Consider the following 12,133-nt stretch of genomic DNA (forward strand, 5'->3'; position numbering starts at 1 on the left):
ATGTGCCTCTACCTACCAATGTAGCTGTAAAACCCTAACAACAGGTGTTTTGAGGAGGGGGCGCGTAACGTATCTGAAAAATAGAAGAATAAAAACGAAACAAAATATTGTTGAACTGACGTCTGAGCCTATCAGACGAAACAGACTCTCTCTCTCTCTCTTTCTCTCTCTCTCTCCAGTTACATAGCTGTCGTGGCAGAACCGCTGAAGGTAATTCAATCTGCGGCCAGACTTCGTGAACGCCTCGCCGTTGCCAGTGTGCGTGCGCTCGGCTACACTCCGTTTAAGCCGAGCTCTTTGAGCGGCGTCGCGCGCGCGTACTTGCTCACCGTTCCGCGTCACTTGAAGGAGGCCGTGTCCAGCGCGAACAGAAAGCGAGCTGCGATAAAAAAAAAATTAACAAGCGATAGGCAAGGCGGTCGAGAGAACAGCAGCATCAAAAGCGGTGGCAGCTCGGCAAGCGGCATACGAGAGCGCGCACGAACAAACGCACACACCGGTGGCGCCGGTCCCCCCCAACGCCGGTGCCGCAGCTCGCCAGTCCGTTGACCGGTCGCGAGTGCAGCAGACGACGTGGTGCCGACGGTGTTTACCAGCAGACGACGGCGACGTCTTCGAGCAGACGACACGGTGTGTGTGAGGTGTACGTGTGTGTGTGAAGTGTGTGCGCGAGTAAACTCAAGCAGACGACCATGGTCGGCCTTCTGGTACGCGCCGGGCCGAAGCCAATCGTCGAGCCAATCGAAGCTGTCTTCTGCCCTTCCATCTCGGACAAGCTCGCAGCCTGCGGCAGCCGCCGCCGACAAATCGTAAGATTGGCCCTCACGCATTTCTCGTCGTCCTTCCTATACGGTGCCGCGCGCACGTCGTGAAGGAGATATCACGGCACGCTAGCTCTGCGCTTGTGTAGTTGCCGTCGTATCGAGTGGCTTCTTACGGCTGATCGCCTCTCCAACAGCCGTAAGAAAAGAAACAGGATGCTATAGCAGCGAGTCGGTCACGTTTGAATGACAGAATATGAAGGCACGCATGTAGAAGTTGTGTGCGCGCGTGGAACGGAAGTATATGTCTGTTCTTCTGCGGCGTCAGGGTGAACGTGACTGTCGTATGGCATTAGCTGATCGAGCATATTGCGCCCCGATATATGCGTATACGGTGTGCCAGGCTGTTTGCACATTGCTCAATGGGCGGCACATCACGCACGTCTCACGCAAAGGCGCAGGATCCTGTGCGCTGCAATGTCCGTACCGCACCGCCTGCACCCCGACGTGTTCTAACCGTACCGCATGCTCCTCACTTGAACACTGTGCGGTGCTTCACAAATGTGGCTATACTGAAGGATACACAATATTTAGTTCTCCACACGTTTGAATCAGCAAGACCTAATCATTACGCCGAGGGCATTCTCACGTGTCATCCACAGTTGACACCAAATTTGTATTTCTGTATAGTGGGCCGGGGTCAAGAACGTCTGAAACTTAGGTAATTTCACGTGTAGACTTCTTTTAGGTTTGTGAAATCGAAATATTTTTATTCTATGTTTTTTCCCTGCCGCTTCAACGACGTTTTCGAGTAGCCTGGACGCAGATAATGAATGCGAACTCTGAAAAACAAACTCGAAAGAACAATAACTATAACTTTTCTAATCGATGAACATGGGGGCTCGATGTTGAAGTGGGGGGGGGGGGGGGAGTCAGTATTTCGAGAACGCATTTGTAATGGCTATGTTGCAACGTTCGTTTCAAGCAGCGTCGTCTGCTCCATGGAGCGGCGCGCGAACGCAAGGAGAAAGAAGATTGCAACGCACTGCGACAATTGTTTTAATTGCAGGGCGCAACTTGTTTGAGGAAAGCGCAAGTAAATTGCTGCCATTGAGGCGAGCTCCTGGTCCACGCGCATTGCCAACAATGGCGTCCGCACAAAGCCCCGGTCACCTTGTCTCGTGCAAATGATCCCTCCGGCTAATGGTGACGGCGCACTTGCGCTAGGCGACGAAATGATTTTCTTGTTTTGTGTAGCACCCGAAATAACGGTGACCTTCGGCTAATTATATGCTTTTGTCAGGCAAAGTCGCGTCGCGTGCGGCTTAGCCTATAGCGTTTTGTTCAAAGGGCGGGTTTCGTACTGCAGATCCAGTGCGAATGCATTAGAGAAATGGGGACGTCAGAGGGAGGGAGGGAGAGAGAAAGGAGATGAAAGACGGCAAGGTTAACTAATATTTATATATCCGTTTGGCTGTCTTTGAGGCTACCATAGAGGAAGGCGAAAAAGTATAAAAGAAAAAAGAAAGTTACAAAGATGTGAAATGGAATTGTGTAGGTGCATCCAGGGATGTTCTTATGTTATCTATCTATCTATCTATCTATCTATCTATCTATCTATCTATCTATCTATCTATCTATCTATCTATCTATCTATCTATCTATCTATCTATCTATCTATCTATCTATCTATCTATCTATCTATCTATCTATCTATCTATCTGCATGGGCTAATGGATGCGTGGGAATGCCAGCTTACGGAATTTAGCATATTATCTAATAACTGATTGGATAATAGGAACACAGGAAATCTCAGCAGGGGGTGTTGTCGGAGATTAGGGCGTGCCGATGAAAATAGGAAATTTTACATGTTTGCAGAGCGCAAAAGACGAGGACTGAAGGAAGAACACAACACAGGCGCAGACTTCAACTGATCTTTATTTGCGAAATCACCGGAACTATATACATGAGCAAAAGTAATGAAAGAACAACTTTTGCATTAAGTCCCACATGAACCCCCTAGTGCATCAAAGCCAAAACAAATCGATATTGAATCAGCAATTCGCCCAAGCTTCCACCTCATTAGGAAATTTGCACGCGTAAAACGGGCCTAATTGGGCGTAATTGGGTCTCCGGTCTAATTAGGCTCGAGGGAATGACAGTAAGACGCACGCCGGCGTGATGCCGCTCGAGCATGGCCGACATGCGGTCGGGCACAGACGGACTACGTTTGCGAGGCTGATTTCAAAATTTTCTGATTCGTTGTTCGATCGCCCATACTGCAACTACTTTTGGCCGCCGCGTTGAATAAAGGGGTCCGCTACAGGTATGGACGTAAAAGTAATAAATGAATGCTGCCAGCTGCGTCATTCTGCACGGACATTCACGAACAATGAAAGCACAAAATAAATAAGTAAATACATTACAAACAGTGCAGAAGGCGCAGAAGAGCGTAAGAACGAAAGAGAGAGAGAGAGAGAGAGAGAGAGAACAACACGTCGTAAAATGACATACACACAGAATGTCTCAAGAGGAAAAGAGTTACGTTCAGTATCGCTGCTTCCAAAAAAGTGGCAGTAAAAAGAGAATAGCGCAAACCAGGACGACCACAACATGTGAGGGACACACACATAAGCGCTTCTGCGTGTGTCCATCTCATCTTGTGGCCCGTCCTGGTTCGCGCTATTCTCTTCTACTGGACATGCACTAACTCGCCCCTACAGAAGTTTTACTAGAAATGAAGTAGAAATGCCATTCTGACTGGGCAGAACGTTGTGTTCAGTTACTCCAACCTTAATCGCGGCCGACAACATAACTGGCCTTTGAAAAACTCGGTTCATAGCAACAGGTGCGCGCTTGCTGAAGTGCACTTGTTGGCTGCGGTCGACGCCTACGAGCTGAATTACTCCGCTCACGCGTATTCGCCTATGATCGCAGTCCCTACTGCCAGCCACACTTGCTGACGACGCAGGAATTTCCTTTTCAGCGAAGGCTTGCTGCTTAACCAGAAACAAAAAAACAACTAGCTGACTGCTGACTAGCACATAAAGTCAACGCAAGGCACGAAGCAGAAAGACATGCAGGAATGTACGCGTACTAGAGCGGTCTGACGTCAAGCGGCAAACATGAGAGAACTGCATTGAATTCTTCAGGGAGCGCTGCATATTGCAGCTTTTATTTGTATTTTTTAGAAGAGATAATCCTCTGTAAACAAGCATTTAGCTTGGAATTTGCAGCGTGAATGTCGCAGCGCTCCTTTAAACACAATAATACCCACTCACAAATCACCTGTCTAGACGCTTCTGGAGCATACCTGCGTGGTCTGGAACCCGTATAAAGATTCAGATCCTGGTAAGTAAGAAATAACTTAGAGCAAGGTGATTTGATTTGTGTACCGTTGGTGTTACGGCAGAAACTCTTGCCCGCCATAAAAAAAAGATCTGCTTTGTATAGGGATGAACTGCGCAAAAAAAAAAAAAGAAACTGCAGGTCCCTCGCACGTTTTCGATTTTACGTAAACCGAAGCTTTCCTGAAGCGGTCAATTAAAATGTTACAAAACTAAACGCGATGCGAGCAACTGCTTTTTCTTGTCACTCCACGCGACGTGTGATCTCGTGCAACGTTTACGTTTGTGCGCCACACAGGCCACATCATTAAATGTCACGCACTGTTTACGTTTACGGACTACACCGTTCACGATAGATGTGCCGAAATCCGGTCATGCGTGCAGTTCGTGTCACACTTCGACGTCTCACAGCTGATGCGAACGCACAGTGTGAGACGTTGACGGTGCGCTGTCGCGTCATTCGAATTCCGCTTTAGCGAAATGCTCGTGAGAAAGCGAGAGAGAGAGAGAAAGAAGAAAGAAAGAAAACGACAGCAACAATTGATCTGTATCCCGCGAACCTTTTAAGAAGGGTTCACCAGGTATACAGGAGCGGTGTCTCGTTGCGACGATCGACCTCCGCTTTTGCGGCCAAGCCGGACGGAGTTGGGGGTCACTTGTGAGAATTCTGCACAGCGGGTTGCCTGCCGCGTAGTCTGGACAGGACGACGAGGCTTGCGGGGTGTCCGTGAAGGTTGGATGAAGGTGGGGGGGGGGGGGGGGGGGGGGGGGAGTGAGGTAGAGTGTTCGGCGTGTTGTGGCCTACGGGCAGGGTGCCCCCTCTGCCCTGCCCACCGACGACCGTTTCACCTCTTCCCCTCGCAACTGCGGCGGCGCCTTGCGTATCCCGCCTTCCTTATATGCATGGCCCCTGTCCGGGTCGTTTATGCCCTGCCGGCTTGCGCAACCGGTATTAGCGTTCCCGCCGCCACGCTCGCTCTCTCTTGGCTCTTTTCGCCTCCGCCGTGTTGCACGCTCAAAAGACGCGCTCCCCAGGGCGCCTCGATAGGCGGCGCTGACATCGAGGCATCCTTAAAGCCCCTCAATTTTTCAAAAGTAGCGCCATTCTTAGATCTTTCCGCCACCCCGCTCACCCTGGCGCGTCCTCCTCCACGCCTCCTGTCGCCCCAGCCTCCTCTGCTCCCCCATTGGCCAATCTGTGTCACGTGGAAGCAGGCGCCGCGCTTTAGTATATTTTTTCTTGCTACCGCGGAGCAGGCGCCGCGCTTTTGTATATTTTTTTTCTTTCCAGCGCGCGCCGACCTCCATTGTTGGGCCTGCGCGACGAAAGTACGGCAGGCGCACTGACGGAATGCGTTAGCGTAATAGAATGTGTAGGGCCGAGAACTTAATTGCGATGCCATGCTGCTGCGCCTTCGGTTGCCGCAACAGACACAGCGAGGGCAAAAGCTTTTTGTTTTGCCGTCCGGCGGGCGCAACGCAAAAAGAAGTGTGGATTCGCAGGATCGGGCGGGCTGACATCGAGGAAGTGGCAAAGAACGCACGGCTTGGTGAAGTAAGGGCCACGGCTACACACAACCTCTTATTTTGAGCCTAGTTCACGCCTTCCGCTTCGAAAAAGTGTGTGTTCATGCTCTGCGTGGTTTTTAGCGCGGTGAATGACTTTTTTTTTTCGAATGTGCTCTCTTTGTTTCATGTAGTTTCGTCTTTCGGTGAAATGCACGCATCTGCAGCTGGCCTGTGACATTAGAGCGACTTTATTCAGGGTGCCTTTTGAGCTCCAGCACAATCTCTAGCACATTCTCGACGCTTTTGCAAGGCTCAATATGACTTAGGATGCAGTCTTTTAGCTTCGAATGTACGCCCGCCTGTATTGATTTGGTTTGTGGTGATTAACGTTTTTAACGTTCCGAAGCGACTAACGCTAGGGTGCAGGTCGTAGTGCATGGCTCCGGATAACTTTATCTAGCTCGCCTGGGGATGTTTAACGTGCACTTTGATCGTAGAGTCGTACGTGGGCCGGTAAATTCCTCGTTGGCGTTTCATAAGACTCGCGCGGGCGCGCTAGCGCTGCTTTAGAAGTTGGCACCTCGGCGCGATTGTATTTCTTCAATAAATTTTATGTACTAGTTGTAACACCTTGTCATTATTTCGTATTATTGACGGCGCCTCCTGGGCACCAAAGCGGGAACGGGAACACCAAAGCTAGAACCAGGGCTGGATGGGGCTCGCCGAAGCCTGTGCATGCCAAGGGGGTATAAGATCGCGGACAGCCAATTTTGTATGCGAACACTCCCTGCGACGCCTGCATTATTGTAATGTCACGTGCTCTTCAGAGGCCTCCGTTAGCCATTACATGTGCCCTCCTGGAGCAGAACTTGTAGAAAAAAAAATCGTCACGATTACCAAAGCACCCCACAATGAAAAAAAAACGGCCGTGTTGCCAGGCATTGCTGACCGCACACAGCCGGAATGGCTGTGTGCAGTCAGCAATCTCTCACGCGCCGGCCGAACAAAAGTATCCTGCAGGTACGTAAATGAACCTACGAAACCACGTACACATACTCTCACGCTGTCAACACCTGAAACTTTGGTAATTACGCGCGTGTTTGAGTACACCGCGTGCTTGCGTCGTGTTTCAGCAACACGAACTCTCAATGACGCGCGTTTTACGCCTTAAATACGCCTTGAATAATGGTCCTTTTCGCTATTTCTTCCGCATTTCCGACACGAAATTTTAAAGGCCAATTACCAACTGACGAAGAAAGATCTCGATTGAAAAAACTGCTCCGCAGGGCTCGAACGGACTTTTCTGCGGATTCCCTCCCGTAGAGTGTTAGCCGTCGTCTGCTACGGCAGGCCCACCACTGGCGGCGCCACCGTCGAGGCCGCGCCGAGCGGAGGAGGAGGGAAGTGAATGGCGCTACTTTGGGAGATTGAGGGGCTTTAGGCATCCTAGCGCTCCACACTGCGAGCGGGCCGCGGCGCCTGCCCCGGTATTCGCGGTTCCGAGAAATAAGCGCGACCGCCTTGAATGCAAGTTATGTAGTACGCTAAGTGCATCGACACGGACGGCTTCGCTCCGCGAAGCTGGTGTGCGCGCGCCGCTGCCGCTATGCTGCGGAACGTATTCGCGATCGTATGCGAGATAGTCTGTACACGCACGCGACAGTTTGGTGATATCTAGCATCCCCCCGCACCTCTTCCCTGGCTTTGCGCATGGAGGGAATTAATGATCGCTCATTAGGGTGTTCAAGCGGGCGCCGTGTCACGTTTCTGTACGAGCAGTGTGCGGTAGTATTGCGATCTACTGCCTTATCGCCTGCCCCGTTTCGCCGGGCAGAAAAGTTTAGCGCACGGTAGTGAAACACGGATGAAGCTTTCTCTCATATACGCGCGATCACACGGTGCTCCGGTGATTGAGGGAGCAGTGAGGTACTACGCTAAGTTTGACAGAAGTAGTCAGTAGGAGGCACACGGTGAAGCCTTATTTCCAGGAGATATCTGGTGTGCTTGTTCACATAGCTGTCCTAAAGTGCAGCCCACTTGGCGCTGGCACGACGTGCTGATACTACAGGAAGTAAGGAGGGGCTTGTTTTTGGTTTGACGCTGCTGCTGCTGGCTGGTACAGATGAACGCCAAGGCAGCTCAATAACCGGTCAAGCGATCGTTCCTCAAATCTCGCGTCCCTCTTAGCCACCAAGTGAAGTCTTGCTAAAAGGTACAGTGTTTGTTAAAAAAATATTTGTGGATAAGCACCACCGTAGTTCACATCTGGGGTGATCCCGTGTCCCCCATACTGTTGCGCACTTTTTTGAAAGCGCTTGGCAGGGAGACAAACTAATTACTCTCGCCATCCAAGCCCTTCTAACTCAATCACATACATGTGCGGCACATGGTCCACAGCAGCTCTCTATATTAAATGATTGACTGACGGGTAGTTGGTTCATTATCACAGAAAAAAAAAAAACAGCGCTTGAAGACGGGACACAAATATGTCTGTGGTTCTTCCCTTGTGAACTATCTTGAAGCGCTCCTCTTTATTTTTTCCGTCTATGCTATAGGTCTTGAAAGGCGGAATCGCAGTGTCGCATCGTCTCCGTGCATGCTGCCAGGAGGTGAGCTGCAATGCCAAAATAGACCTCCATTTGCTTGGATTCGCACATGCAAGTGGCGTTCCCTTTCCTGCCTTGTCCCCGCGTCACGTTTCCGTCTGGAGCCTCGCCTCCTTCCGACTTCATCTTTTTTTTTCTTTACTTTCCTTTATTATTGGGGGGGGGGGGAGGCTTCGAGGCGCACTTCTATGTGGCAGTCCTGGGCGTTCTGCGTTAGTTCGTTTTAGAAGTCAGGCGCCATAATCGGCAGTGAGGAAATTTATGCGAGGGACCTGTGGTACCTTGATTCTCCGACAGCAAACGCGGCTTCATTTGGAGAGAAAAGGCATGCGTGCGGGCTTTTGTTTCAAATTTAAGCCGTTTTCGAGCCGTGCAGCTGTTTGATACATTGCAGACACGGCCGGCAGTGCGAAATATGTGCACTGACGGCCTGCTGCTTGCGATGCATGACCCTGTGCGGCACATGTCTGCTTGTGATGCATGACCTTGTAATGGCTTCTTCTCCCCAATCCCCATCCCTCCCTATTTTAACAGCGGAGCTGTTCTAAGTCGAGCTTTCGCCGTCCCTTGTCCGGTGTCACTTAGGGGGGCAGGTGGCTGAGCGGGCGCCGGTGGAGGGGGTAGGAGAGGGGTATAAGAGCGGGTGTTTCGCCGGCGCGCACCCTTTCGCCCCATGGATTCCGCTCTGCGCGAGCGGCAGCGGGAGCTCGCACGAGAGCGGCAGGGCCGACGTCGCGCTAATCCCTAGCTTCGAGAGTGAGAAGCGCAAGCAAAGCGCCAGCGGAGGGAAGCCGCTACCGCCGAGGATCGAGAACGGGAAACGCAAGTGCAAGCGCTGGGGGAGGCAAGCCAACCCTCCACTTTCAAGAGAGGGCAACCCAAGCCAACCGCCAGCAGAGGCAAGCTAACCCACAACATCGAGAGTAGGAGGCCCAGCAGAGACGTCGACGCAGAGCGATCTCTCCCACACGGAAGGTGCCGATGGACGGTTCAAGAGAGAATTATACTCGACCGTGAGTGCGGCCACAGCTGCGAGATGTGTGATAGACTGGGGTTGGATCACGATCTCACGCAACTGAAGAGTGTGCGCAATCCGGAACCGAAGCTGGAACATGGCAAAACGACGAAAATGAGACAAATGACTTTCGTGAAAATCGCGCTAAACACGAGTTGAAACTTGGGAAAATGACCACCAGCTTCGCTGTTTTGACAGCTTTCACTGCCTGGAACTGGCTTTACTTTTTTTTCTTTTTGACAAAGGCTAATCTTTTCTGACGTACTGGATTTTTATAATTGACTAACTACGGCACAACTGACCAATTTTGTGCCACTCAAAATTGACCCTGCAGTGTCTACTGCCAGCCCTGCGGCGCGAACCGCATGATCCATTGGTCATCGTAGAGGTGCTTTGGAAGCGACTCCAGGTCGGCAAAATTAATCCGATTTCTTCCGGTGCAACGTTTCCCATAAGCCCTCTCGTTTATTTGGAGCACGAAACACGGCTTCGCAAGCCGAGGCTTCGATTGTTCATTACATGCGGTAACATTTAGCACGGCCACGCAGTGTTAATTTACCAAAGGGAGCGTACGTATACGTGGCTCTGGCTGTTGGGGTTAACGAACCTCGCACGTCGCTATAAAATATTCTGCCAGCTGCTGGCTTCTCGGTTCTCGAGTTCCTTCACTTCCTCGTGCACGTACTCTGTCACGCGGGATTCCAAAGGTCGTCTCACTTTTTGGCACCTTCTAATAGCCAACGCGAGGTCGCTCTTGTGGAAGGCAACGCAAGGTGCACCGCAGGGTGCGTTCGACGGTGGTCCTTCCAGAACCAGTGATCGACATCGATGATGTTGGTGCGAATCATCGAGCGCTCTACCAGAACCCGTGATCGACGTCGATGATGTTGGTGCGAATCATTGAGCGCTCTATCAGAAGCAGTGATCGACGTCGATGATGTTGGTGCGAATCATCGAGCGCTCTACCAGAAGCAGTGATCGACGTCGATGATGTTGGTGCGAATCATCGAGCGCTCTACCAGAAGCAGTGATCGACGTCGATGATGTTGGTGCGAATCATCGAGCGCTCTACCAGAACCCGTGATCGACGTCGATGATGTTGGTGCGAATCATCGAGCGCTCTACCAGAAGCAGTGATCGACGTCGATGATGTTGGTGCGAATCATCGAGCGCTCTACCAGAAGCAGTGATCGACGTCGATGATGTTGTTGCGAATCATCGAGCGCTCTACCAGAAGCAGTGATCGACGTCGATGATGGTGGTGCGAATCATCGAGCGCTCTATCAGAAGCAGTGATCGACGTCGATGATGTTGGAGCGAATCATCGAGCGCTCTATCAGAAGCAGTGATCGACGTCGATGATGTTGGTGCGAATCATCGAGAGCTCTACCAGAAGCAGTGATCGACGTCGATGATGTTGGTGCGAATGATCGAGCGCTCTACCAGAACCAGTGATCAACGTCGGTGATGTTGGTGCGAATCATCGAGCGCTCTACCAGAAGCAGTGATCGACGTCGATGATGTTGATGAGAATCATCGAGCGCTCTACCAGTTTTTTTTTTCAGTCGGTATTTCAGGATTCGCAAAAGCTATCGCCCGGAAGTAGGCTGTGCAAAAGCAGCGCGGGGAAAGGAAAGACAACACATTGAAGCACACCGTGCGCAACGTAGACTTTGAAATCTGCTGAAACGAAATCGAACCCAAGATGTACAGAACGCATCACTGAATCCGAGCGAACACAAAAAGAAAAGCTCACATTTCAATTCAAGTGGCACGCGCAGAACAGTTTACAGTGAAGACATCTGGCTCTGTGCCTCCGCCTTTCCTACGTAGTGCCGTCGCGCGCCGTTCCAACGTCAATCGGGCGTGCACTTAAGGACAGCTAAACGCGACGTAATGCACCAGCTCTCTCCGTGAAATTGGGCTCCACCACGTGCCTCGTATATATAACGACAACTTGCACCAAGTTTAGCGTATGTCATTCCTCTAGTTTTCATGTAAAGCCACCCTATTAGCAGTTATATATGGTGACCCTTTTTTTTTTGCGGCACCAGATTTTTAAAATTCGCCTACACATAGCACGATTCTAACCCTTGAACTTAAATTAATCGATGCGGCAGACATGACTTCCACGAGTTAACCGATTAGCAAAATTTCACCAAATATGTCTTTACTGATTAACTTAGGGCACATATCGCAATTAACGAATTGTAGCGAGTGAGTTTGAGAGTCATATCGACTTGGAACGAATTATGAGGATCGCGCCACTTTCGAGATATGCGCTGTCAAACTTGCGATAAAAAACTTTCTGCCGCCGTTCCGCTTACTTTTTAAAGAGAAACGCGCTTTTATGCATTGACGCACAAAAGTACCCGTAACCTGTAACGCCAAGGTATTCCGTCGCACGCATCGAAAATGAATATTTCGAAACTGATGCGGTTCCTGAGAATTCATTCAAAGTGGATACGCCCTGCGAACTCCCCGGCTGCAATTGGTAAATTAGAATATACGCCGGAACGTAATTAATTAGAATGGTAATTAGTGCAACTGCATTAACCTTTAAATTAAGCATTTTGATTTCTCGCAGAAGTAATGTCCGCCTCGTCGTGTGCAAGTTACTTGAAGTGTTAAAATTGTGCTACCTGCATTGGGCGATTAACAAAAAAAATTGGTGCAACTAAAACAAACAAAAAAAAAGAACATCTGCTATAGCGGCGCCGAATGGCTGTGCCTGCATCAAAATTTTACATCGTGTGAAAAAAAAATGGCAACCTCGCGCGAAACGCGAAGCACTGACTGCGATAGCAACGGTTTAGCGTCACGCTTAATTGGACTACTCGGACAGTGTTATAACTATGCGTGGGTTCAACTAACAAGGGCGCGACATATGCGGTT

The 12,133-nt window shown here is 50.4% G+C and overlaps 1 protein-coding gene across 3 annotated transcripts in view; it reads left to right on the forward strand.

The window, feature by feature from the left end:
- Positions 1–217: 217 nt before the first annotated feature.
- Positions 218–12,133, forward strand: part of Rbp (RIMS binding protein) — a 456,906-nt gene continuing 444,990 nt past the window's right edge. For all 3 annotated transcript variants that reach the window (XM_075685259.1, XM_075685260.1, XM_075685262.1), the window contains exon 1: positions 218–809. In XM_075685259.1, the coding sequence (XP_075541374.1) occupies positions 693–809 (117 nt within the window). In that variant the 5' untranslated portion in view covers positions 218–692. The remainder of the gene's footprint in view (positions 810–12,133) is intronic.

This window comes from Dermacentor variabilis, chromosome 3, assembly GCF_050947875.1.
Source record: "Dermacentor variabilis isolate Ectoservices chromosome 3, ASM5094787v1, whole genome shotgun sequence".
In the NCBI taxonomy this organism is placed as follows: domain Eukaryota; kingdom Metazoa; phylum Arthropoda; class Arachnida; order Ixodida; family Ixodidae; genus Dermacentor; species Dermacentor variabilis.